The following is a 27,664-nucleotide window of genomic DNA, read 5'->3' on the forward strand; positions in this document are numbered from 1 at the left end:
TGGTCAACCAGAAATTGGTCAGTGAACCAAACCATCACATTTTTCAGTAAGATGGCAAATTTTGTATTTTGAAAAATATATTAAAGAGACAAAACAGAACCAATTTGGGGCTGCTTTGAGCAACTTTTGTTACAACTAAACAACAAAAAACCTTACTGGGTTATCACACTGTAGTATGCTCCAAAGAGCAGAATATAGTATTTCTGCTGCCCTGCCAAAATTAAAGGATTCTAGTTATTTTATCTAAGGATAGATGAATTAGTCTATTTCCAGTTCACAACACTTTTGCAGGCGGTCACTCTTAAGTCTGTTCTGTTGCATTTCTGCATTAATCTGTGTTTGTTTTAAAAATCGCATTTCAAAATATACATTTCTAAACATTTTTTCTCTCAAAAAATGCATTTTAGACGCATTTCAATGCTGTTTTTTGAGCCAAGAACATTTGACAAGTGTAGAAGCCAGTGGATAACCAAGTTCCGAACCACACATTAAAACAATTCTATGGACCTGCCATCAGAATAACAGATCCAGCCAAGTGCCTTGCATAATATAGCCATGGCTTATAGTGCCTGAGAGCAAACAATTATGGTGATTGTCTTATGAAATAACCTTTCTAAAATGCAAAAATAGAGATTTTACACAATAGCTCTACACAATCTAATCCGCAGCTTTGGAAACTACCAAGCATCCTGATTACTGACGTTTGTCATAGACATACAGGGTGCATTCCAGCACAAGTTAAGCACTTTTAAGGAAAGCACTTGCTGTGAAGTAGAGTAGAGAGGTAAGTGCACTGTGTTGTTTCCCATTGAAGTCAGGGGGACTTTTTAAAAGGGATTCACTTTGCCTAGATCATGCCACATGGTTTTTAGCTGAGCAGGGGTCACAGTGTAGTATATCTTAAAAGTTATTGGGGGAGGAAATGTAAGCTTTCAAGATAGCATGTGTTATAGTTAGGCAATGACGTTTTCTCATGGTAATTACAATAATGCAATCCAACTGGGAAGCCAGAACTACAGAGGGTTGTGGAGGGGATGCAAAGGTGCACAAAACAGTCATTTGCCCTACCATCATTGCTGCCTGGTCCTCATGGTATCCCTTCACCGATCTCTCCATCTCAGTTTCCCCGTGCCTTTCTCCTATCTCCCCCTTCTAGTTTACCCACCACCTTTCCCCCTCAATTTCTCTGGCTGCCTCCCATCCTACTTTTCCCCATCTCACCTTACTCTTTTGCTTGGCCTTCCACCACCTCACTCATTTTCTTTCCACACCTCCTCCCGGATCTGGCAAGTGAAGGACCCGCAGAGCCACCCAAGGACACCAACTGGGTGCTTCCTTTCTTGAGGAGAAAGACAACTCATTCCAGGTCACACTATTTTTCAGTCTAGTCCAGTCCTCCCTACTCTTGATTGGTGGTAATGACTCTTCAGAGTCTTGGACACAGTAGTGTGGTGGTGAATACACAAGTGCGGGGTCCCTTCATGATAGTCACACCATGCCCCCTCACAGCCACTCCCCATTCTAAGATTACACAATAAAATGAGATTTCAGTCTCTTCCTTTATTTGGAGTACTTTCCCATGGTGGTGCATTGCAACAATCAATGTTGATCTCCAAGTGTTGCCTTTCAGCGAGATCTACTATTGCCTGAGCATGTACTTGGGCAAATGTACTATGATACTGTAAGGTAAGGAACTTCCTTTGCCGAGTTTCCCTTTTTGGTTGCCACACTAAGATTAAAGGGGAGTGTGTTAACTACTGAGAACTTTTCTCAGTGGCTGACTTGCCTTTCATTCTGATTAGTTCTAATCAGCAGGAAAGGCCACTGAAGACATAGGGACGCTGCTGGGACCGTTCCCCAAAAAGTAAGGAGTCTATGACCCCCTGGGACACTGGATGACTAAACTGTTGGACAGAAAGGTCTCTCTCATCAAATGCTACCTGAGATCCTTTTCTTAAACTGGAGATACCAGACAAAAGGAGATCCTTCAGATTGACAGATTTCACCAGATGTCAAACAGGAGTTGGCATGGTTAGCCTCTCATGTGCCACCATTGGGAGAGAAGCACATATGTGCAACTCTCCAGTTGATTATTTGCGATATTGTACTGATGGTGCAGGAGTCAGTAAACTTCAGACAGCAAGTCTTACTATGTTTTTATAGCACAAGAGTACACAGAGTGGCTTGTATTTGTTATCTCCTATGTGTGCAATCACACAACTTTTACAACAGCAATAAAACACCAGCAAGGCTATTTTGTCCTCTCATAGCATTGTCTTGCCATCTGTTGATGGCTTTTGGAAATTAGTTTTCTGAAGGTTGTAATCTCCCTCTCCAGCACTGAATGCACAAATCGTCTAATTTGTTGAAGTAGCAAATGGCTATCTCACGTAGTAATGCTACCCCTTCTATCCAAAATAGAGACAGGCCTGTGTATCAACACAGATGCATAGAAAAGAGGCAGAATATAGCATTAGACATAGAATTCTACTTCCTAACAGAGCAATCCTAAGGATAAGAAGCCAGCTTAAGTTAAGCTGGTGCATGTTATCCCTATGCCAAACTCTGTTCCGGAGTCAGGTCATTGCCAGCTGAGCCTGGCAGAGGGGAAACAAACCTTTACTTGACTTACACAATTGTTTTTGCTGGCATAACCTTCACCAGGTTGCCAGGCCACATGACTGAGCTGAAAGAGGTTTGGAATAAGTGTAAGTTTCTCTTTCCCCCATCCAAAACCTTCCCATGCCTCTTTTGGGGAACTTATCTTAGTAAATTCTGTCAGCTTCAGTTCCACTTCAGTTCCAGCTGACCTAGCATAGCCAGATGGAGGGAGTTACACCGGTGTAGCCCTAGCTCAGCCAGGTGGAGGGATGCCGGCACAGGCCAAGCTCAAACAGGTTAGCCCAAGATCCACCTCTCCCAAACTCAGTAATCTTGGTGGCTCTTGGGCTTGGATTGCGCTGTAAGAATATCAAAATAGCAACAACACTAACCTTAAGTTTCTAGCTGTTTGAAAATATGCTTGAAAAAGTGGGGTTAATGCCTGATTAAACTTCAGAATTCAGAGAAATTTTTCAATATCCAGTGGTCAGAAGATGGATGGGGTTTCAGTTCCCTGATCCAGCTCATGACTAACAGATAAAAATAAAAAATCAGAATGAAATATGCAAAGCAGTAGAAATCATGCAAAATTTATTAGGTTCCATAATTTATATAGGCCATGCCTCCTCCCCTTTTAAGCATGCCTTGATACAGAGGTTCTGACTCAGCACTAAAAGCAGAATTTTACAGGAATTGACCTTTAAAAAAATAATTTATAAAAACAAATCTTTTGGAAAAGCTCTAAGAAATAATCTTAATTAACTTGAAATAAATGAGAAAGACATGTCAATTCTACCAAGAGATGTTCTCTCTTGCAGGATTCTGAATTCAAAACTTTCCAAATATACTAAAAAAAAGTGAGACCTGCAACAAAATGTTGCAGTCCATCATCACCGTCTAACAAAAGTACTCGTTCAGGCTGCCAGTCAGCCAGCCTTGCCTTCCTCAAAGACACTCCATTTCATTCCGCTCTCCAGTTTTCTTCCTCTTGACATTCAAGAGCCTGTGACTACTGAGCATTCTCAGTTCTCACTGGTTTGTTTTTGGGAGGGGGGAGTTGCCCCTTTAGTAATAACAAAAATAAAATTATTTGCAGTTTGACTTCGGCAAACGTCAGGGTTCCCCAAGCAAGCCTCTTGTTTCTCAGTGGCCCTGGTTTTGCTCAAATTCCTTTGGCACACCACCTGAGTTCACTGTTAAGAGGGAGTGATGCTTCATGAACTAGTGAAACATTACTGTTTGGTACAACCTGTCTCACAAAGGAAAGGCAACTTTAGGTTAATTTTATTAGTTTTCTCCTTGACAGAAAAGATAGTTAAGACATTTTAATTTCCTCAGTTAACAGTAGGGAGAGGGAAAGTTTCTAAAGTTTACAATAAGAAGTATTTTGCTGATACAGCACTTTCCAATTTATACCATCACTGCTTAACTCACACAGCTACTTTGGTCCATCAGAAACTCTTCTCTTTCTTATTTAAATTTAACTTAAGAGAAATGAGTTAAAGAAATAAGAGTGTTTTTAGGCACTCTGGAGCACTGTATATCTGATGGTATTATCACTGTTCTTAACTTTTTTTAAAAAACACATGAAAGGGTATTTTAAGTGAAACATTTGGTTACATTGTTAAAAAGCAATCAGCATTCTGCAAAGCAACTACTAATGACTATGCTGGCTGCAACACATACCAACAGTACAGCGTCTGTGGCCAAAGAAAATAAGCAATGAATGCACTAAAGAGAAAATGAGAAAGAGAACGAACCTGGCAGGGGAAAATGGTTAGAGTACCCTTGGATCCAATACAGAGATTACTGAAGTGGCATGGATTCATGTCCTTGCTGTTCCAAGTAACAATCGCATGGGTAGGTCGACTTGACAATGGTCTACCTACATTATTACTTCTGATGAATGTTACCACAGCAGACTGGGATTCAGCCAAAGGAGGGAGGGGTTGGGGGGAGGAACAACTACAGCGCTCTAGGAGCAGGCCAATAATCAAGCAACTGTGAGGGGTTTTTTTTAATGGTCATATTAGAACAGCAGAAGAAAATCCAGTGTAAATGGGTTGTGCTGTACTCCAGTGAAGCTGTCATGTCCAGACACGTTATTTTCTTTATTTTAAAAAATACTAGTATTTTTTTAAAAAAGTAAAAGGCACCATCAAGGTAATGCCATCGTTTTTCTAAAAATTGACCAGTTAAATCTTAGACACTCATACTCGGGCCATGACCTGGGAACTATTTGCCTATTCCAGTGGCTTTCTAGATTTCTACCTGAAGAAGCCCTATCAACATCTTGGAACACTTGCACGTGGGGGCTCAGTGGCAAGTTCAAAGGTGCAATATCAGTGACGCAGAGGACAAGTGTAAAGTGAGAATTTGTGCTAGAATGCACCCTAAACTAGTCTGCATATTGCAGACAGGAAGGTCCAGTTGTAGTGGGCAGAAGTGGCCTGGTTCAGAAGTAATGTGAAAAAACTGTGGCAAGCCTTGGGTTTCTGTACTCCTCTTTCCTCTTCTTTCACATTTACAGAGATCAGAAGCATCCACTCTCAAACTAACCATAGTTGACAGAACTTCTGGGACTGGAAACTGTAGTTAGTTCTGAAAGTAATATACAATATGACGTGTTGTTGTAGAAAAAATATTATTGTTGCTTTTTCTATTGTTTGTTAAATAAAAAAAATTAGCTAATCAGAATAACCCAAAATCATGTTTCAGATCTTTGTTTGTTCACTAACTAGTTTGACAAACCACAGTTTCCTGGGCACAGTCATCACAGCAAACTGTGTGGGTTTTGTTTTGTTTTTAAATCAGAAGTAGATGCTTCCACTCTCCTCCTTGGTACATGAAAGAGGGGGAGTACATAAGCCCAAGACTCATCTATATAGCAGGAAATCATGGTTTTCCATTAGGCCTAAACAAGATCACTATCTTTCAGGCAAGCTTCTGTGTCACCACATATCTTTTCACATGTGAATTCCTGATAAGCTTCTGAAGGATTCCAGTTCTCTGAAACTCAGCTTAAAAACCACAGACTGACACTTTGAAAATATGCTTGCATAATATAAATCAGGGAAAGCAAACCTGTGACTCTCTAGATGTTGTTGGACACCAGCTCTCTTGAGCCCCATCCAGCATGCTCAATGGTCAGGGATGATAGGAAATGTAGTCCAGCAACATCTGGAGGGTCACAGATTCCCCACCTCGATATAAAGCACCTCCCAATTCCTGCTGGTGCTTCTGAGTTCTATGCATTCAGCAGGCTGCTGATTTTGCTGCTAACATTGGTAACTTGGGGTGAGTGAAGGGGGCTCACAATGCTGCATTAAACAACAGCTCACCAAACACCCTTGTAAAATTGATCCAACATAAGCCAATGTAAAACCACTATTGAATTCAGGCTTTGATACAATCCCACTATAATCAAAACTTGGCTTCTTAGTTATTACACCGGCTGTACAGCAACCAGAAAATGCAATTATTTTCTCTGAATGCAGGATACAGAACCTTTGGCTGTTACTGACATTTCTTTATCTCTATAGTCACCAGTACAAAAGGAGCAAGCAAATGAGTGAGTGTAATAGCCTTTTTTTCAAAAAGGGGAAAAAAGAAAAGAGAGGAAGTGATGCTCCATGGGTTTGGTTTCCTGTTGAAACAATTTACCCCGGGGCACTGAAAATATAGCTTTAATTTAAACAAATATTCTAAATCAACAATAATTGGATATCTCCAGTTGAGCAGTCACAGTAATAATTACTAGTGTCTGGTGCCTGCTTTGTGTGCCAGCTGAATCCCCTCTAGCATATGAATGAGAAGCTAAAAAGCCCACTTTTCTCTCAGAATGCAGAGGGAAAGGGTCATACTGCAACAGCAGATCCTCACCGTGGGTTGTGTGCTCACACATCCCCGGATCAAGGACAGCTGGAGAAGACTGTGCCAGGGTGTTTCTTCAGCTCCTGATGGCAGGCAGATGCAGAGCTGCAGATTTTCTGCTCCTTCTCACAGATGCAATAGCTCTGAAGAGTTACATCTGCGTGCCTGTGTAGGAATCCCCCTGAGCCAGTTTTCTCCCTGGTAACCACACACAGATTGTGAAGTGAGGGCACCAGAGAGGCCTCCTGACATATGTAATTATAATCAGTGGAAGAATCATAGCAGATACAGACAAATGAATTGAGATTTAACCATCACTTCTCTAGCCCAACAGCACAGAACTTTCCCTACCTGCTTTCTCCATTCCCAGATACATACTGTGTATCTGCCAGATGCTTTGTGCATCTGGCGCTGGCTGCAAAAACATATGCCACACACACACACACACAAACTGAAGGTGCCAATTGGTATATTTTAATGATTTCAGCCTGCTAGAAATCTGTATGCAAATACCAAGGGAGATTGTAAGATAGTAAGATATTCCAAACTGCAAGCCCTTTCGGAATAACAACTGTCTTTTAGGTGTACCACATTATTTAATGAAAAGATATTTCTTAAAGAAGGAAAATACGATCATGTGATCATGCTTTCATCAGCTGCAAACACCAAGCTTGTCCTATGTAACCTTGCTGTGTATATTCTGCTCCCCTGGAGATGTGTTGTCACAGAAATGGGTATGTTGGTTATGGATGGTGTGCCCTACAATATAATCCAAAATGTTCACAAGGCCCTCCCAGAGCCCGGCACAATCCCATTAGCAGACCAGCAAAGACTCATCATCGCTGGGGCTGATTTCTAAGAGAGGGGGAGGGGATTCGAGTATTGGCACTTCCGTGGAATGGCAACAAGCTGGGTGAATGCCCAAAGGTTCTTCATGATATGAATGCGGGCAACAACAGTGCTGGCCGTCCACTTGAATGGGAACATTCATAGGGCTGTCACAGTATATGGAGTCCCACTTTTTAAAAGGTACCCTACATGGCACTTCACTCAGCAAATTATTCCTGCTGGAACTTCTGTTCTCTGCAACAGTCCTGCTGGATACCGACCCCCCAGACTGGTGCATTTCTGTCACCCTTTCCAACAAAGGGTCTCTAAATGTTTTTCCTGAGTCAACCTTGTTGGTTTGTCTAACCTCACCACTGGAGGCATCTTCAGTACTCAGAGACATGTCACTGTGTCCGTTCTCCAGTTCCGACAGAGTTGCTGTGCAAGTGTTTGACAAAACATCCAAGGGGGATGCTTCTGTAGCTTCTCTCTCTGAAGGCAAATTCCTGTTTTCAGACTCTGGGAGTCCTCTATTTGGGCTGCAGGTCTCTGTTTCAACATTAGCTCCCTCAGGAGAAGCTGGGAAACTCTGGGTAGTCATCCCGTCTGCCTGATTGATGATTCCATCCCCAAGCACTGTCTGGGAAGTGTGGGTGGGGTTTAACAGGGGGATCTGAGATCTCACCCGTGGCCTGTGAAAGATTCTGTTCCACAGCCTGCCCAAGCGCCGGCGGGAGGAGCTACGTCTAGATGAGTGGCGTCTCATCTGCCTCCTCATTGCTGTTCGGATGTTCTGCAGGACGGAGGCCTGTGAAGATAAACAGAATAGTGTTTTTTTCCCCTCCCTGGTTTTCATTAAAATATAATACATAACATCCTGGCTATTATATTTTCTTCCATGCATATTGGAAGCAAGACCTCCACAACAGAAGATGTGAAGGAAGTCATCCTCAGAAATGGCACCAGTATAACTTCTCATGCCACACCCATTCAACCTTCCCCAGATGTCTTTTTCTCTCTTGAACTTCCTGACCTCCCAAATACAGGGGATTATTGGGGTTATCCAATGGCAATGGTCACCTGTTTCAGCCGCCAGGACTGGAAAAACCAGATGCATGAAAAGACCCCCAAAAAGCCTAAACCAAAAACATAAAGAAGATCTCCTCACTGCTTGTGTAACTACAAACACCGCATCAGCCATAATAGGATCATGTTGCAGAGCTGAATGCATTTGGCAGCACTGGGAGAAATGCAAACGCATTCACTCACAAAAACTGCATTTGTGTAAATAAGCATCCCCATTATTTTCTGGGTGAAAAATGATTTCTGTAAGGTCTGACAAACTATGGCAGCAAAAAGGGAATTTATTTTATCTTTCTCCATTCCTCACAAGACTTGAGAATTTCAGCTATTTTAGCAGTCAATGGTTATGTGTTTAACAAAGCATAAATGCAAACAAATCCCAGATCTCTTATTTTCAAAGCTCACTTTTGTCAAACCCATCTCACAAAGATGAGTGCTTGGGGTTAGCAATATTACTGTACTTTAGGGACTGAGAAACCTGTGGCCCTCCAGTTGTTGAACTCCAACTCCCATCAGCCCCAGCCAGCAGGGCCAATGGCCAGGGATGATGGGAGCTAGAGTCCAGTGACATCTGGAGGACCACAGGTTCTCCAGCCCTGTAGTACTTGAATGCACTGAAATGTATAAATATGGTATTAACATGCAATCAAACATTAAGGGCCAGACAACACATTACTTTAAATGTATCACCTGGCACACTGTGTAGATCTCTTTTCCACTATAAATAGCAGTTACTGGGGTGTCCCAAAAGGATCAGGACTGTAGGATGTGGGGAGGGTTAATCCTTCTCTCGCTGTTTGACACAGGAAGGAATTACCAGTTTCCTGCTGGAAACTGCAGGAGGGGAGAGTGCTCTTGCTTTCAGGTCCTGCTTGCAGGTTTTCCATGGGCAGCTGGTTGGCCACTACGAGAGCAGGATGCTGGACTAGATGGGCCACTGGCCCGACCCAGCAGGCTTTTCTTATGGTCTTATGTTTAAGGAAGTTGCCACTGGCCATTTCATTAACAAACAAACAACCTTTTCCTTTTCAGTGGGCCGTATTCAACATTAGTCCTACTCAAGACACACTGCAATTAATTGCCATGACTAATTTAGGTCCATTGATTTTAGTGGGTCTACTCTGAGTATAACTTAGTTCAAAACAACCCAATAAAGGTCAACTAAGAATAACTTCCAAGGATGCAATGCTGTGAACCCTTACTTGGGAGTAAGTCCCACCGAACCAAGCTGAGACTTTCTTGAGAACAAACATGCAGAGGGGATTGGACTGCAAAGCATCCTATGAAATGTCGACTTCTACCTGCCAGCTGGAAACAGTACAGACAGCAGTGGAGAAAAGACAGAATTGCTTGGCTGGCTGATGCTACAACATTGCCTGGGCGTGTAATTTTGTACTAAATATGTGGATAATATATGCAAATAACCCACAGGCACCTCACTCGTTCATGTTTTCACTGTTGTGAACAAGCTGCACTCCTACTTGTGTTTTTATCAGAGTCGTCAAAGAAATTTTATCCAAAGCAAAACATCTCAAGAATGTTGAGGGAAACCAAATGAATTTCAATAAAATTAGACATAGGAAGGGGAATGTCATTCATCCATAGTTTTCATATAAAATGATTTCATCTTTACAAAATGTAACACCTTCTTTAAAATGCAAAACTGCATTTCTTTGGTGCAGTGGTCATGACATTCGTACTCTGAAGGTGCACCACTGAACTCAGGATACATGTTTTGGAGTCAGCAGCATTCTTTCTATTCCAGTCCTAAAGTGATTGTATTGTTAATACAAAAAAAGACATTTTCAGATTCGAACTATACTTGTGTTGCAATTGATGGGTAGATGATTATAGATTGTGTCATTTACTTGTGATGCATTGTAAACAGGAAAGTCTTCCACTGGTGGGATAAGTCCCTGTGCAATCAGTTGCCCATAGGAAGGTGGAGCTTCACGCCTCACAAACTCCGCCTCAAGACGGGTCATCTGTGTTTCAAATGCCCTGGAAGAGAGTGGAAGGGGGAGGGAGAGAGAGGGGAGAGAAACTGACAAGATCAAAAGAGACAAAACTAGAGTATCTGTGCCTCTTTTATTTGAGTTCGTCTTTGTCCAAAGCAGTATTGACAAATGCCACTACCCACACATTACTAACACCGCAACTGGAAGCTGTATTGCCCCATGTACAGAGATTTTGACTGATCTGAATCAGCTAAGAACATTGCAAAGTGACATGATTCTTTGAAAATGCCTGTCTTTCAGCTCTCTAAAAGATCAGGTGCCTGTAACAGAGCTAGAGCTGCTCGTGCAAAATTCTGTTGCTAAGGTTTTGTTAATGGAATTATATTCTCACTTCAGGGTGTGCCAAGCTCTACAGGTTCGAATGGCAGAAATGAGTAGGGTCAGTGTGGATAGCAGAGTCAAAAGGATGGGCTTCTATTCCCACATTTCTTGGTGTGCAGTAGTCATGCATGTGATAGGGTGGAAGTGCCCTCTTGACACCAGTGTTTCTGTTGCATACCTGGATTGTGGGGAGCTGAGGTTGAGGCCATGCAGACGCACTGCTACCACGCATCAGGAGCTCCCACTGGTGCACCCACCTAGCTCCAGCCTGCCCCCAGCCCCATCCAGGTAAGCAGCCATGCCCCACCACATGTTCTGCTACTGTTAGCATGTTTGTCCTTCCTGTTTCCCTCTACTTCCAGGTTAGCCTTAAAGCACTACAATTGACCATTCTGACCAAGCCCTTAATTTTAGCTGATGTGGATATATCAAACTATTTGTTTCTTAGCTAGGATGCTCAGTTTGACAGTATGAGATCTGGAGACTTCTTCTATCATGCTTGAAACATATTAGGGCTGGATTCAGACATAATATTCCTGGTCCTACAAACTACGTTTTGAGTGGGAATGAGCAACAAGCTCAAGCGCTCCCTCCTGCATGGCTGGTTGCAGACAGGACTTCCTGGCTTGTTTCTTTGTGATGTCCAAACCAAGAAACTGTAGTTTAAGCACCCTCTGTGCCTCAAATTCAGAACTCACAGGGACCTGTGGATGTTTCCAATCTCCTCACAAGCATTAAAAAGGAGGAATGGGGAAGGAGAGTCTAAGGTTCACCGTGGTTAATTCATGTACCTGGAAACCATGGCTTCCCATTAGATCTGAACAGGGGTGGGGGTGGGGAATGGAATGCCACTCAGTGGGACAGCCCCAGCATTGCATTGCAATAGGTGCCAGGCTTAATCCATGGCATTTCCAGGTACAGCTGGGCAGGTCTCCTGTCTAAAAATCTGGAGAACTGCTGCTAGCCAGTGTAAACCACTGTTCTTCAACCTTGGATCCCCAGGTGTCATTGGACTACAACTCCCATCACCCGCAGGCAGCATGGTCAATGGTCAGGGATGGTGGGAGTTGCAGTCCATCAACATCTGTGGACCCAAGGTTGAAGAACAGTGGTGTACATCATACTGAACTAAATGGACAGATGGTGTGACTTGGTATAAAGCACCTTATACCTAACCAGGCCAAAGTTAAATAGCATTGATGAGTAATAACACTGAAGCAACAATGGGAATGGGCATTTTTTAATAGTCATACCAAAACTTACCTTACTTTTCAAAGATTCAGCTGGATGCCTATGTTAGCCTGCTCAAAAAGGAAAACAAAAAGCCCCAATAGCAAAATGGGAAAAAAAAACTATTTCTCTTCACCTGTATTCTCTGGTTCTCAAAGAGTAGAGCTTAAAGGCACATCCCAGCGCTATCACTAAGAGCAACCCACAGACCAGGCTCCCGATGAGAGCTGCTGTGATGACCTTCCTGGGCACGATGACCAGGCAGTTGTGTTCGTCGCTTCCATCCTGGCAATCCTCTTGGCCATCACAGCGCCATGTTTCAAAAATGCACAGGTTGGTTCCACAATGGAAGTTGCCCGGCTGGCATGTGAAGCAGTTCTTCTCATCCGAGCCATCAGGACAGTTCTTTTGGTTGTTGCACCGATCAAGCAACGAATAGCACAGCCCGCTGTTCCCCTCACATGGGTATTCGTTCTTCTGGCAGGCAGGACAGTTCTCTTCATCTTTGCCATTAGGGCAATGCCACCACCCATCACAGCGCTGCTTATCGGTGTAGCACTCCTCATCATTGCCACAAGGATGCTCCCAAGGAAGGCAATAACCTTTCACCTGATAGGTTGCATTGAAGCCATGGCCGGTGCTTTTTGATCGGGCATGGTATGATAAGGTCAGCTGCCCCTTGGAGGACTCCAGGCTTACCGAGTGCCTGTTGTTATGATATGAAAGAGTTTGCATAAGTTTATCACCTCTCTCCTCTAACCCATCATACACCTTCACATAGTCATTGTACCCAAGCTGCAAGTCGAGCTGCAGGAGAACATGGCGATTATCTTGAGTGTCCACATGCCACGTGCAGAGGAGGTCTGCCCGGCTGTGATCTGAGCGGAAGAAGTCTGGAGAAGCGAAAGACCCATAAAAGTTACCAAGCCTTTTGCCACATGAAAGATCAGGGCAGTTTTCTTCATCAGAACCATCACTGCAGTCTTTAACCATATTACATTTCAGCTCATTCAACAAGCACTTGGTGGAATGGGCTACGCTGCACTGGAATGTTCCGGAAGGACAGATGCTGGACTGGGGCTCAGTTGGGGGAACGGTGCAATTTTTCTCATCTGAATTATCACCACATTCATCCATGGAATTGCATTTCCAAGTGCTGGGAATGCATTTGCCATTTAGACAATGGAATTCATCAGACTGGCAATTAGCCTGGCCAATTTTTCCTGTGAAATGAGAGACAAATGTTAGAAACTTCTGTGAGCACATATTTCTTTGTATTGTTTCTTAAAATATGAATGCAGCACAGAGCAGAGTCAAGTTTCTGAAATAGCAGCTCTTCAGAATTTTGAAATATTATGCCTACGCAAGTATGAAATTTTCTTGCCAAGTTCAAGCTGCTTTCACAACATTCCCAACCTCCTGCACACTATATCCAACTCCTCCAAATAGACCACCACCCATAAAAAATTATTTAACATAGATCTGATCTATTTAATGTCATATTTGGTTTAGTCTCTCTGGAGAATAAACCAGCATATGGGAATGAATGAATGAATCTAATAAGGTTTGTTTGGTTGCTCACCAGTATTGTTCTGCAAGAAGCATCTCTACTGCACTGTGAGAAGATAGGACAACTACATCTGGTCCTATCCCCAGTCCTTCCTTACTGACTTTAACTTTTGACTTTCAGAGAACATAAGAAGAGCCCTGCTAGACCAGAACAAAGGCCTACTTCAGGGATGATGACCAGCCTGCCAGCCTCAGAGGGAGGAAAGCTCTCTTTTTACCTTGGAAAAGGGCCTCTTCTCTCTCTGGTACGGCATAATTACAAAAAGGGTTTAGAGATTCAGGAAACAGGAAGGAGCACTCCTTTCTAAGCTATAAAGGGAAAGAGATCTAAGAATTTTTGCTGCCTCTGAGATGCCGACAACACTGCCGCAGCCATAACGAAGCGGAGCAAAGAGACAAAGCAGCAGCTGCAGAATCTATTCAAGGGCAGCCAATTTGCCATCTGATGGGGCTTCATCCCTGTTGTATAGATAATTTTAAGAGAGGTGCAGATCCTGGAATGCCAATGCCAATCTTTTTGAGATTTTTATGCTTACTCCCTGGAGGAAGACTCATGATGCCTCATGTTGCAGTTTGGCTTTGCAGAACATCATCACATTTTCTATGTGGAAAGAATTCAGATCAAGCCTCCTGTTCTTATGAAAAAGCTAAACTGTAAAAATGTAACATCAACAGAACTATGAAATGTCTTTTGCATTTCATATTGCAACTGCCACAAAAGCAGTCCCAGGGATAGTCTTTAAAAAATTAACAGTGACTTGTCTAAAATTTCTTTATATGATATATGGTTTGTTTTAATATATTTTAAAGTCTGTTTTTATTATGTTTTAGACTAAGCATGTGTACATGCTTGGGCATATGTCTGCTTGTCTGAATATGTGTGTGCATCTGCCTGTCTAAATGTGTGTGCGTGCCTCCTTATTCAGCCCCAAAATGTCCAGATTCTGAAAAGAAGATCCAATTACCCCTGCCTTACCCACCCAAGTGATCCCTCCCTTAGCCGCCTTTTTGGTTGGGAGTAATGGTGGTTGGAAGATAATTTCTTGTTGACCTCTCTGCCACAAGCAGAAAGCCCCATACATCTGGGATTAGGCTGCAGGGTTTCTGGGACAACAAGTAAAAAGTTGTCAGGTCAGTTCCCCATCCCATATAACGTTCAAAGACAAAAACATTGGAGAAAAGTGGATTGTAGGTAAACTAAAAGGATCTTCCAGGTGGACAAAGTGATTATGGGAGAAGCAAAAACAATTCTAAAGAAGTAACAAGGAAGGAAGGGGAGGGCAGTCAGTCTCTCTCTACAGAAGCAATGGGGGAGGAGACAAAAATTGTTCTAAAGGAGGATGACAAATTTATCTTCAATTAGGGAAGCAAAAAAGATTAGGCAACTGAAAGAAAAAACTTAAATGTAAAATGCTAGCTGTTCTGATTTCCCCTTTCAAAGGCAAAACTAGAGCACACGTTCTCCCAAATAAAGTGGCAGAAAAAAGATAGTATCTTGCCAAAAGCAGGGCTGATCTAAAGAAACACAGAGAGGTGCTTCTGAATACTATGCAGTTAAGGCAAATAAGAAGCAATCTGAGAACTACAGAAATTGGCTCTTCTGCCACAGGATATCTATAGAGGAGAACTTCTGAGGTTTCAGCTCCTTTTGACCGCTCCCTCCCAACGCGTAAATGCAAATCCTAGAAAGCAATCAATGCCCAAAATGATGGTCCTTTAAAGTCACATCCATGTTTAAAGATGCAAATCTGCCACCATTATAAGTAGATTGGAGCTTAATTATTTAATTGAACCCTTTTTATGGTAGACTTATAGGGTTGTATCCAACTAAGCTACTCAGAGTAGACCCACTGAAATTAATGAACCCGAGTTAGTCATGTCCATTAACTTCAATGGGTCTACTCTAAACACGACAAGCAATGGATACAACCCACAATCAAGGAAGTTGACAAAAGAAATATAAACCACAAGAAAATTTAAAAAAACACAATAAAATGAACAGCAGTAAAGCTGCATCCTAAAACAGTATTACAAAAACCATTAACAACAGGGGCATATCAAAGGATCAACTGAAACATTGCTGGTGGAATAAGAGCCTCTTTAAAAACAGCTTGAAAACAGCTCTTGGGCTGTTCTATAGTTTAGACAACACCACTGAAATACCCCTCTGTATAGTTCTAGAGCCAGTATAGTGCAGTGAAGAGCATGCTGGGCCATGGACTACCAAGATCTGAGTTTGAATCCCTACTCAGCTACAAACAGACAGCTTCACAGAGCTGTTGTGAGGCTAAATTGTAATAAACTCACATAGAAATGTTATAAATACAAATATATAGGGCTTGGTAACAAAGCAGTAATCAACTTAACCATTCAAAGAGAGATAACTGTTACCTCGGATATAAGAAAGGCGAAATCCCTGAGCCTGCCCTGAACTTGATGGATCAGAGTGGAAAAATATCCAGATATGATCCCTGGCAGAGATGAAAGAAGGTGGGATGAAGGACCCACAGACTCTGTATTCTTCTCGCTTGGAAGATGGACCAATCATCAGCCAGTCTACTGAACATTTCGGAGAGTCCTCTAAATCAAAGTTCTTAAAACTGCCAACAGAAAAAAAAAAGGGGGGGGAACACAAATGAAGGAAGACCAACTTATTTTCAGAGGAAGGATCTTAAGAAATACAGGAGAGAGACACTGAATTTTTTTTATTTAACTGGTTTCATTCAAACCCTCAATGTAGGGCACATGTTACTAGGACTTCACAATTACCCTAAGGGCAGGCTTTGAGGTGGTTCCACATGAAAAAGAACCCAGTGACAGTTAACATGACACTTTGCTGAAAGATCACCGGTGCCAACTTGGAAGACTTCCTAGGGGCCTAACATAAGTGGCACAGAAGCAATCACTGACTGTGTCAGGCCCAGGATGTGACTCAGGAACCAGACCAACGATTGTAGTTAATTCGTGTTTTATTAGGGTAATGTCCAAACAAAGACTGCGTTTTCTCAGGAAGCAATACAGGGATACAGGTCCTGCGGCATTGGGAGAAAGTTGACAGAGCAAGGGACTTCTTCCCACCTGTTCTTTAAGAAGGGGCCAAACGGGCGCGCAATCTTTCGCTCCTCCTTAACTGCCCCTCAGGTACTGCCCGCCTTCCCCCCCTTCTCTCCTCTTTTCAGCTGTCTGCGTGTGCGCGGTGAGGGGGGAAGCATCACCCCCTCCTCTTCTGAAGTTTCCGATTCCAGGATGGGGGATAGGGGAGGAGCTGATGGTAAACTGCCTCCCCGCTTTTCGGCTGTGAGCAGCCCTCCCTCTTCCCCCTCTTGCTCTGAGCCTGAAAGAGGGGGAGGCGTGAGAATGTCCAGGGAGGGCTCAGGCTCCCCGTTGCTAAGCGACCTTATCACTGGCAGTTCCTCTGTTTCGTCTTCGCTCCAAAGGGGGGAAGTTCCTCCCCCTTCCCTCTGCCATCCATCCGAATACTCTTCTCCCAACTCTCCGGGATCCAGCTCCCCGGGATTGGGACCCCAGCTCTGCCTTCCGACAGACTGCTAGGAAAGGCCTGCTTTATTATTTCCCTCTAATTCCCCCTCCCCTCCCCACCCCTCCCCTCCCCTCCCCTCCCCTCCCCACCCCTCCCCGATTCTAGAATGAAACAAGGCTGTCTTTAGGATTCAGCCCACTCAATTAAAAGGGCTTCTATCAATTAATCAACTAAAACCTTTCTTGATTAATCAGTCAATAACACCTTGAATAAAGCTTCCAGCCCTAAATCAAATATTTAGAAATCAGCAGGAGCTGGAAATCTAATTTGCCTCCCCTGCCAGCAAATACATTAGATGTCCAGGGTAAAAAATGTTGGATAGCATTGGTAAAGCAACTATTTCAGCCAATTAAAACAAGGAAAGTCACTGTTGTTTGTTACTCTTTCTAAATAAGGGCAGACTGTGAACACAGTTGAAGCCTTAATTGGCTCATTAAAAACATTCTGCCTAACTATTTAGAAGAAGAGAATGGGAAGTTAGAAAGCCTCGGTTGTATTTCCTCCTCAGCTACTGGCATCATGTATAACCTAACGCCAGCACAATGGGTCTGAATTGTAAGGCTTGGTACGCTTGTCCTCTTCCTGAAGGCCATGGTAACAGGTATCAAATGCAGGTCAGAGCATCTCTCTGTCTGCTAACAGGCAGTGGGGCACAACCTGTCAGAAGTTATGTGTGCTGGCTCCTCTAGCATAAATAAGAGCTGTATAAGAACACAGCTGTGCACATGATAGGCTGTGTTTGAAATGGAATTAGTGGGCTGCATTACAGGCCTGTGAGAGATGTGGGTTGGCTACTTGTGTCTTTATATGCTTCACCCATTTCCACCCTTCCTTCCTGGTTTGCCAAGGCATCCCAATCAGGCAACCATGCGCAAACTTGTGCAAAGCATAGTTTGCCTCCAAACCAGAATTGGAAACTGTGGGAAATTGTTTCCAATTTTGATTTAAAGGGCAGCTATAGTTTTTGCAAATCAGGAAGGGAGGGAAGTGATCTGGAGCAAACAAAAGGGAGAAGGGGGAGGAAGGGAGCACTTATTACTGTTTCTGGTCATCGATCCACCCTTACATTTGAACTGGGCCACTGTCTCTACAGGTAGCTTTGGACAAGCTCTCTCACAGCCCAGCCTATATCACTGGGTTGTCGTCAAGCTAAAAAAACCTTTTTAACTTCCACGGACAAAGTGCAGAATAAAGCTCCTTCACACACAAGCTTCAGCCTACTGCATTGGATCTGAAAATCCATTTCAGCAAAGGAAGACAATGAAAAAAACAATTAAATCACCAGTCCTACCTAATAGTTATCACATCGCCTCGATCACCTTGAATGTACCAGCTGCAGTTGACGGCTGGAGGATAGTTTAGTGGCCAGGAAGGGCTATAGATGACCCCACGACGCTCAGTATGCTGTTCCAGTTTTCCACTGCAAGCAGCTGTTCAATTGCAACAACATAATGCTAAATATTAAAAGTTAAACACATATTTTGTCACAACAGATTGCCCTGGTCTCTAAAAATTATTGTCAGTGATACTTTCATTATCCTTTCCTGCCCTTTCTGCTTTACTAAACTATCCAGTATTCTGGCTTAAACAGACATCTCCTAGGAGAGGATGAATAGCTCTAAATGAGCCTGCCAAAAGAATATGGATAAAGAACTTTGCACAGATCTGCCCAAAGGAAAAAGGGATGCGGAAGCCCTCTAACAAGCCAAAGCCAAGTAAATAATACCTTATTTTCAAGACCAATTGTCTTGACAAATGGTACATTTTTCCTCTTCCTACACAGATACATTATTTATTTATTTATTTATTATTTGATTTATATCCCACCCTTCCTCCCAGCAGAAGCCCAGGGCGGCAAACAAAAGCACTAAAAACACTTTAAAACATACTAAAAAAAGACCTTAAAATACTTTAAAACAAAACAACTTTAAAAACATTTTTTTTAAAAGCTTTAAAGACATCTTTAAAAAAGGGTTAAAAACATATTGTTTTTAAAAAAAATCTTAAAAAAATGTTAAAAAGCAATTCCAACACAGAAGCAGACTGGGATTTTATACATCTTAATTGTTATAAACAATTTCAAAATTTGTTGTCAGAGGCAGCAATGTTTGTGGATTTGTTGCCATGTTATTGCTTTTTGGATTTCAAGTATCTTTATGAAAAAGATATGCTGAATGGAGGGTTTCTTTGAGCACAGTGCTGCTGTAGTTGGTTTTACGTGATCATGGATCAAAAGGTACATGATCGTATGAGGTCAGACACAACCACTTGCTGTGTATGGCTGACCCACCAGGAGCTCAATAGCTATTCCATTTTTTACTGCTTGCTTGGGATTGCATAACTGCAAAGAGAAGAGGGGCTGTCAAACACCTGGCAGGCTGTGATACTTGGCTAGTGCACGCGATCCACCTTGATGAGTCATAAGTTGTACAGACCTTCACTATGAAAATTATAAAGTAAAGCTTAATAGATTTTTAACCCATCCTTCAAATAAAAGTTACCACGGTGACTTACCTACAGCACAATCCTATTCATCTCTACGCAGAAGTAAGCCACATCGAATTAAATAAGTTTTAAGGCAAGTGTGTATAGCAGGAATGGGGAACACAATCCAGCCAGTGGGCTCTTCCTCCCAGTGTCCCACTTTGACAGATTGGCAGGGCTGTCCACGTCTCAGTCACCTGCAGCCATGCATTTACCTGTGCAGTACATGGGTATGGCTTGGGGGGAAATGGCCTTGTGGACCAAATTAGGCCTCATGCTGGGGCTCATTATGCCCACGGGCCTATGGTTTCCTGTTGCTGGTGTATAGGATTGCAGCCACATTAAAAAAAATACTTTCAATGCAATAAAATATAATCCATAAATAATTAAAACAAGTCCTGCTGCACTAGAAAGCTCCTTTATTTTATTGCACTTTTGTCCACCCCTTTCTAAAGGCAGTACAGATTCTCTCCCTCTCCTGCTTTATCCTCATAACAATCTGGTGAGATACATTAGGCTGAGGAAGAGCAAATGGCACAAGGCAAAGGGAGATTTGAACCTGGATCAGTCTTTATCCAATACTCTCTAACCATCACACACCAAATTATCTCTCCGATGCAGTAATATGTTATTCCTACCCTCACAGTGACAGTGTCCTTCCTGCTCACCCTACACTTTTATACTTAAACAGATAAATACACAGAATAAGTGAGAGTGCTCATCTATCTGTAACAAAACTAAGGTTTTTGAATAGTCAGGGCAACACTGACTGCATACAAATTATTCCTGAGAATGAGTGTAATTAGTTTAGAGGAATTTCTCTCTTTTACAGTGGCATAAAAAACTATTTCAATTGTGAAATTGCAATTCACAATCTGGATTTCTTGAGTAAATCTGTGAGAGGATGATGCCAGGAGGATCCGCACCTCTCTGTCAACCTAGAGCATCTATGCAGTATCAGAATCTTTATGTTGTTTTAAAATTCTTCTTAAAATATATCTTTTTCTCAACATTATACTTTACTGGAAGTGATTTCTATGACCAAGAAAATGAGGCACATATGCTGATATGAAAGCCAGTGGGGTGCAGTGGTTGCATTATGACCTGGGAGACCAGGGTTCAAATCCCTGCTCAGCCATGAAGCTCACTGGGTGACCTTGGGCCAGTTACTATCTCTCAGCCTAACCTACCTTACAGGATTACTGTAAGGATAAAATTAGGAGGGGGAGAACCATGTTTGTATGCTACCTTAAGCTCCTGGGAGGAAAGGCAGGATCTAAATGTAATAATAATAAATAACAGAAAACAGTATCTTACCTAATGAAGGGACAGCACTTTCGATTTTCCCAGACAAGAAGAGGTTGACTGTTTTCAAAATACAAACAACAATTTTTATTTGTTACAAATTACAGTGGATTAATTAACAAAAAGATGAAAAACAAAACACATTTTTCAAAATGTATGTTCTTCCAAGAAGCACCAGGGTTGGCTTATTGCTCATTCAGAATTTTCATTTTCTTCATGCTGTCCGAAGAAAATACGAATGTAGTTGTCTGTACAATGTTTAGGATATGAAAGAATCTAATTATTTAAAAATTGTTTTTAGAACAGGACAAAAGAGTGTTGGCACAAAAGCTATCAGTTTACCCATGCTGTAATCCTAAACACATATATTAGGCAGTAAGCTATACTGGATTCAGTAGGACTTTCATCTAAATACACATACATAAGACTGTGTTGCATGTGTTTAGAACGTCTCCAGGTGATGGGGTGGACCCTGGTAAAGTGTTGTGGCCAACAGTGTGAGATGTGGGCTGCACAGTCCTTAGTTCAAGAATCTCACCTCTGCAGTGACTCACACAAGTAAGTAGCCAGGTACGCCACTATTTTCTCTGCCCAACTCTTCATCTATAGTATGGAAACAACAATGCTGATCTTCAATATAGTGTTGTAAAGTTTATTGGTATCATGTATGTGAAGTGCTCTGAACGGTGAAAAAGAAAGCACTGCACAAATGCTAAGCATTTGTGCAAACTATGTGTTGTATCCAGTGTTAGTCATACTCAGAGTAGACCCAGTGAACTTAATGCACATGGTTATTTTAGGTCTATTAATTCCAATGGGTCTACTCAGAAAAAGTTAGTTGGATTCAACCCTATAAATATATTCTCTCTTTTTTGGCCCTGGCATCTATTCAATATTCAGCAGTTGTCATCCACAAAAACAAAACCAGCTGAAATCAAAGCATCTTGCTCAACACATGCAAGACAACATCATCCACAGCAGACTACAGATCAGTATTTTAGTAAGGGTTGGTTCAATGCTGTTCATGGGCTATGTAGCTGCTATCTGCCTCTATGCAAAAGTTTAACATTTTGCAGGAACAATAACAAATTATATCCACAACAGACTGGTTATTTTGATTACATTAATGTAAATAAATGGGTTGTGGATTATCACTGAAGTAATATTTTCTTATTATAACAAAATGATTGGCTATGCCAGTTACTGACCACTAGGACAATACAATGGAGGTAAAGTATGTGCGTGCGTGTGTGCATGTGTGTGTGTGATTTTTAAGTGATTGCTCTGTAGTGTGAACTTAGGGTATTTGAGTTTTAAAAGAAAAAAGCCAACAAGGGAACAAAAAGAATGTCCCTTCCTATCTAACTTAAACTTGAAGAAACTGCCCAATTATAATAGACACAGTGACAAAAAGTTGGAGGCAGGGAGGGACTGAAGCTGTAAAATTGCCTCTTGAGTTTTCCAAACTGCTGGAGTCAGGGTAGCAATGGAGATGAAGAGGAAGGCTGCTGAATTTGATTGCTCCCTACATATTTATTAACAACCACTGGAATATTATTTTTTATACAGTTAATGCACATTCTGATGCTGAGTAATTATGTTGCTCGTTTCACAGCTTATGCTGATTTCTTTGGGCACCGCAGTAGCATCCTATTAATAAACCTCAGCACCAGCATGCCACTCCATGTGAGATCCACCTCATTCAAGGATACTCCTGTCTAATCAGATCTGCCATCCTTGAATAGGCCTTCTCTTCTCATTGCACAGCTTTGTTTATGTTTTCCTGGTCTGTTCTAGTCAGAATGGCTCCATACATTTGACTACAACTTCCAGAGGAGTAGCCATGTTATTCTACTGCAACAAAAACAACTGTCTTTTCGTACCTTACAGTCTAACGAGAGTCCACTGTGTCAGATGCATAAAGTGTTAACTTCAGTTAGCAGCTACATATTATACATACAGTTGGGGGGTTATAAACAGTGGAGACAAATGGCCATGAAATGCAATAAAGTACAGATTGTGACAATTTCATGACAGCAGTAATTGGTGGTAACAGAATCACCCTGGCTTTTCTTGTGTTAATTAATACCTTTAGTGGGACAGAAAACCATTGCCTCAATTCAAGTATAAACACATGGAAACAAATCTTGAGAAGGGATTAATCCCTCTCCAAGAAATGCACTTTGGTATTGGACTACAAAGAGGTAGACATGTGGAGACTAAAATGGCAGCGGGAATACACCTGAAAAAGGTGCAGACTCAGTTCAAACGTCACATTCTGATCCTCCAAAACATGGATTGGAGAATCAGTAATGTGCGACAGCCTCATGAGAGATCCCTGCTTCATGTGTGTGAATTTCCTCATCCCTTTTCTAGTTTGTACTAACCTTGGTTTGTTGTGACATTCAAACTGGATAACCTAGGGTAGGCACTGATCAGGAACAGCATCCAAACTATGGCTTGCAAACCCACTTTAAATTGTTGTATGAAGGCAATTTCTTGTTCACACTAATTATGGTTTGAAAGCAATTCCTGCTTAGGTTGGACATTACAGCAAACTATGATTAGAAGAAACCACGAAAGAGAATCTGCATGTGAGAGGGGAAGGAGAAAGAAGGAAGTTTTTGAGCCCACAGCACATTCCTCATCCATTAATGTGATGCCTGAGCTGACTTTGTTCCAAATTTTGGGAGGAAAAACAACAGAAGTAGAACAGCACTCTGTGCTTTATGTAATAAAGTAATTCATAATTAATGCTTCCGTTAAAACAGGCTTTAAGAGGGAGATGGGGAAAGGATACTTTTTAAAGGTGAGGTAGGGAAGAATGAAGACTAATAACCAGAGAGAGGGAGTTCCACAACTGTGAAGCCTGCCATAGCAGGCCAATTTAAAACATGTTGATGAGATTCCTAAGCTGTGGGAGGCCACCTGTAGGTGGTCAGCCACCTGGAGAGATTCCAGGGGAAGGCCTCCCTCCAACATAGTTATGCCTATACTATTGGTATAGGTTAGCAGAGCAATATTACAGAAATCTCAACCCTTTACTTTAAATAAAAGGAAGCCTGGCAGAAGACAATCAGAGAAGGAGTCACCTAAGCTTCATGGGGCAAGATGCTCCATAATATTGGTGCAGTCCCCAAGAAGGCCCTATTTCTTGTCCCAACCAACTGCACTTTCATCATAGGTCAGATCCAAAGAAGGGCCTCTTCATTTGATCTTTAATGGATGGGCAGGCTGATATGGGAGTTGTAGTCCCTCAGGGTCCTGGATCCAAGCCATTTAGGGTTTTAAGGGTAATCATTAAGACTTTGAATTGTGCCTGACAACTGGAGCAGGATAGGTGCCATATGGTCCTATGGGCAAACACTCACTAACACCCTTGCTGATGCATTCCGGATGAACTGACATTTCCAAAGATGCTTCAAAGGTAGCCCCATGTAGAATGCACTACAATAGTAGCCTGGCTATAATTACACTGAGTGTTATTGTAGCCAGGTTTCATGATATAACGCGGGAGCCAAGATGTTCAGCCCCCCTGCTCGTGCCACTGGCTCCATCTTGTACACCATGTCAGTGCAACGTTCCTTTGCATTACATGTCTTTTACATTAACACTATCATTGTTCAAAGAATAGCTCTGTACTAATTTTTCTAGCTCCTCTACTCCACCACATATTTCAGCACTGCTCTTGGGAGGTATTTATTCCTACTTCACCAATAGAAAAAAGGAGGCATAAAATGATTAGGTAACACTAATTACCCAGGAGTAAGTCCCATTGATTTCTTCCATCCTAATGTTTCTTTATCTTGGAGAGATAGATGATGAACTAAGAGCATTAGGAACTTGCTACCAGTTACTTGAAAGCTTTGTCTTAAAGATAATAGGGTTATGGAGAACTGCAATAAAACAAATCGGAGGCTGATAATACTATGTATGCTGCATGTGCATTTCATAAGTTAAAAACTGTTGTGAAAGTGAAAAGGGAAAGACTGCTGTAGGCAGAAGGGGAAAGTGAGAGGTGGAACACCCAGGGAAAGCAACAACAAATAAGATTTTTTCATCCTGACAATACTGAACTATTATCAACCAGATGAGAGCGCTGGCTAAAAGCCATCTGTTCCATCTTGTGTGGATGAGAAGATCTTTGCCAAACACAGGGACTAGAATAAGGATGTATCCAGTCCAAATCTGGTCAAATGTTCAGAGCCTTGTCTAAGCAAAAATATCAGCACTACTTCTTTCAACAGAATGGCTTATTTTAAGAACATCAAATATTTATTCTGTACAGCAACTCTGTGTGTGGCAAGGTGTGCCCATTAATAGTCACAGTTCAGTTAAACATTTTGAAGTCTAGAGACATTCACGATTCCAGGGACACAAAAACAACAGGTTTGTGCACACATTCTCATAACCATGGGGATCAGAAACATTATTAGATCCTTGTATCTACCACAAAATTGTGCATGTGACAAAACTCCTCAGCTTTCTGGTCAAGCAGATTGTTCAACTCCCTTTCCAGAACAGAAACCACCAGTGACAGAAATTCAATTTCCCTGCCATCCAGTGACATCTTAAATCACAACTGATACTTCTACTCAAAAGTGAGTCACACTGAATTCAATGGGCTTTACTCCCAGGTAAGTGGGTATAAGATTGACGCATAAATTACAGCTGCATTATTACCTTGGGGTGGCTTTATAAAGAGTTCCCCCTATAAACTAGTATCCAGGTCCTATTTATTTCAGAAATAAGTACTATCCCTGTGTGTCATTTGTCTGTACAAATGAGCTTAGTGTTCATGTAAAATATTAACAACACTACCAAGAATCTTTCTTCCCACCACCACCTCCAAATGCAGAGGTGGAATTTATAAGCAGTTATTAGCAACAATTTAAGACGACTGTTGGAACAAACTTGTTTGTAAAATGGAAGTGAGCTACCAACCTTGTCCTGGCTTGCCTTTCTGACCACAGGCCACTAACTTTGCAAAAAATAATAATAATCCTGCTGCCTCCAGCTACCACAAGGAGCCAGGAAAAAAAAAAGATTCTCAAGAATCACAGTCAAAACCACATATATCATTAATGCAACAACAGACCACACTTCTTTTGTGCATTTCCATGCAGAGCATCAGCTGGATGCAGAAAAAATGTGCATTTCCTTGAGCAAACAGAGCTGATGTCACTTCATTCTGCAGTGCCCTTGCATGAAGAAAACTCATGCATCAGGTACTGTAGCCCTACATACCATATGTACACCCTCCCAATGCTTGGTATGTGCACTTTTGTCCTCTGTATGTGCAAGTTGCAAGTTGGACCAAAGGTTCTGTACCCAATACATTTCTTTCTAATTGGTCTGTGCAGGGTGCAAGCATAGCCTCCCATGTGCCCAGCTTCTGCGCCGGTTATAGCCCACAGATTCCCCTCTCGTGGAACCAACAATATTACCAGTGTGTATCCTTAGGGAGTCCATCCGGCATACGTACCATAGCTCAGCATCTGCTTTGCATGCAGAAGTTCCCAGGTTTAATCAAGGTAGGGCTGGGAATGCCTTTTGCCTGAAAGTCTAGAAAGCCGCTGCCAGTCAGTGCAGACAACACTGAGCCAGATGGACCAATGGTCTGACTCTGTATAAGATTGCTGTCTATGTTCCTGTACATCCATGTTCCTGTGTTTCTTCCACCTTGAGCCGGAGTGACTGCCCATCCGATCCAGACATCTGTACATGTTTTATCCACTAATGGCCAAGCAATATCTAAAGATCTAACGCTTGCTCTGTGTGTGCACCTTGTAGATGCTTGCCCACCTGCTCTCTCGCTCTCCCTGGCCAGTGATCCTACAGTCAGCAAAGCAGCCCTGCCTGACATCTCTCTCCCTCTCCAGCTGCAAAATGCCTGCTTGGTCCCTCACCTTCTTCAGCCAAGGCACCCACCTGGCCCTCTCTCCACCCCTCTTCTTCCTCCCCCCCCACCCCTTGGATTTTCTCAGCACAACCAGTTCTCCGACACCTTTCCCTGCATACCCGGAGCAGAATAATAATAATAGTTAACAACCACGACGATGCTTTGTTAATAGGGTGTCTCTCTCTCCCGCTCTCCCCTGGTTTACAGGGTCCGTCCCGTCTGGCCCTGACTCACCCAGGCAGATGGCAGCTAGCGGCCCCAGCGTGCCCGATGCCCGGAGCTCCGCGGAAGCTGCGTCCATGGCGGGTCCCCTTGCCCTTCGCACACCGGCGCCAGGGGAGGAGGATGCGCTTGCGCCTTCGGCCGCGGCTTTCCCCCTCACAGCACCGCCGCCGCCGCCGCCGCCGCCGCGGTCGGAGAGGACCCGGCGCTTGTCCAGAGTGGAGGCGACGGCGGCGGCGATGGAGCATCCCGTCGCCTCTCCATGGCCGCCGGCCTCCTCGCTTCTGCAGCTCGTCCCGCGGCCACAGCTGGAGATGGGGCAGAAGACGAGAGTGGCCGCCCGTCGCAGCTGCTGCCGCCGCCGCTTGCCACTGAGGCCCAGCCCCGCGTGACGCGACAGCTCTGAGGGACGGGCGGAGGGCAGGGCCGCCCTGGGCGCGAAAAAGGGCAGGCTGCGAGGGGGAAAGCGGAGCTCTCGACCTGGGGGGGCCTCCTCCGCCTTCCCCTTCCTTCCCCTTCCCCAGCTCCGCCCTGCCATGACGGGCCTGGTTCCGCCTCGAGTGACACCTTAGACAGCGCTCCCTTCCCCTTCAGCACGCCGTCTGTGTGGTCTGGGCTTAAAAAGAGCTGAGGCTCAGTCCCAAAACTTGATTTTATTTTTATTTGAAAGCCAGATCCCATTCTTAA

At 42.9% G+C, this 27,664-nt stretch overlaps 1 protein-coding gene across 2 annotated transcripts; it reads right to left on the reverse strand.

The window, feature by feature from the left end:
- Positions 1-6,513: 6,513 nt before the first annotated feature.
- Positions 6,514-27,545, reverse strand: LRP3 (LDL receptor related protein 3). Of its 2 annotated transcripts, XM_061594360.1 has the most exons (8): positions 26,990-27,545; positions 20,866-20,913; positions 18,356-18,494; positions 15,915-16,123; positions 12,091-13,177; positions 10,254-10,386; positions 8,383-8,438; positions 8,030-8,110 (listed from the first exon to the last, which is right to left on the reverse strand). In XM_061594360.1, the coding sequence occupies exons 1-7, from the start codon at positions 27,513-27,515 to the stop codon at positions 8,388-8,390; spliced, it is 2,193 nt and encodes a 730-aa protein (XP_061450344.1). In that variant the 5' UTR covers positions 27,516-27,545; the 3' UTR covers positions 8,030-8,110; positions 8,383-8,387. The 2 variants fall into 2 exon arrangements, with proteins under 2 accessions (XP_061450343.1, XP_061450344.1); XM_061594359.1 differs by lacking the exon at positions 8,383-8,438 and having other exon boundaries at positions 6,514-8,110; positions 26,990-27,542.
- Positions 27,546-27,664: the final 119 nt, after the last annotated feature.

The sequence above is a fragment of the Rhineura floridana genome, chromosome 13, assembly GCF_030035675.1.
Source record: "Rhineura floridana isolate rRhiFlo1 chromosome 13, rRhiFlo1.hap2, whole genome shotgun sequence".
NCBI classification, from domain to species: domain Eukaryota; kingdom Metazoa; phylum Chordata; class Lepidosauria; order Squamata; family Rhineuridae; genus Rhineura; species Rhineura floridana.

What these genes read in the sequence shown, in the direction of transcription:
- LRP3 (XM_061594359.1), bottom strand. Translation starts at nt 27,515, where the DNA reads ATGGCAGGGCGGAGCTGGGGAAGGGGAAGGAAGGGGAAGGCGGAGGAG. An exon ending in TCGCCTTTCTTATATCCGAG is followed by an intron (nt 13,178 to 15,914) that starts GTAACAGTTATC and finishes CTCATTTCACAG; the next exon opens with GAAAAATTGGCCAGGCTAAT. An exon ending in TTGAGAACCAGAGAATACAG is followed by an intron (nt 10,387 to 12,090) that starts GTGAAGAGAAAT and finishes ACTCTCTTCCAG; the next exon opens with GGCATTTGAAACACAGATGA.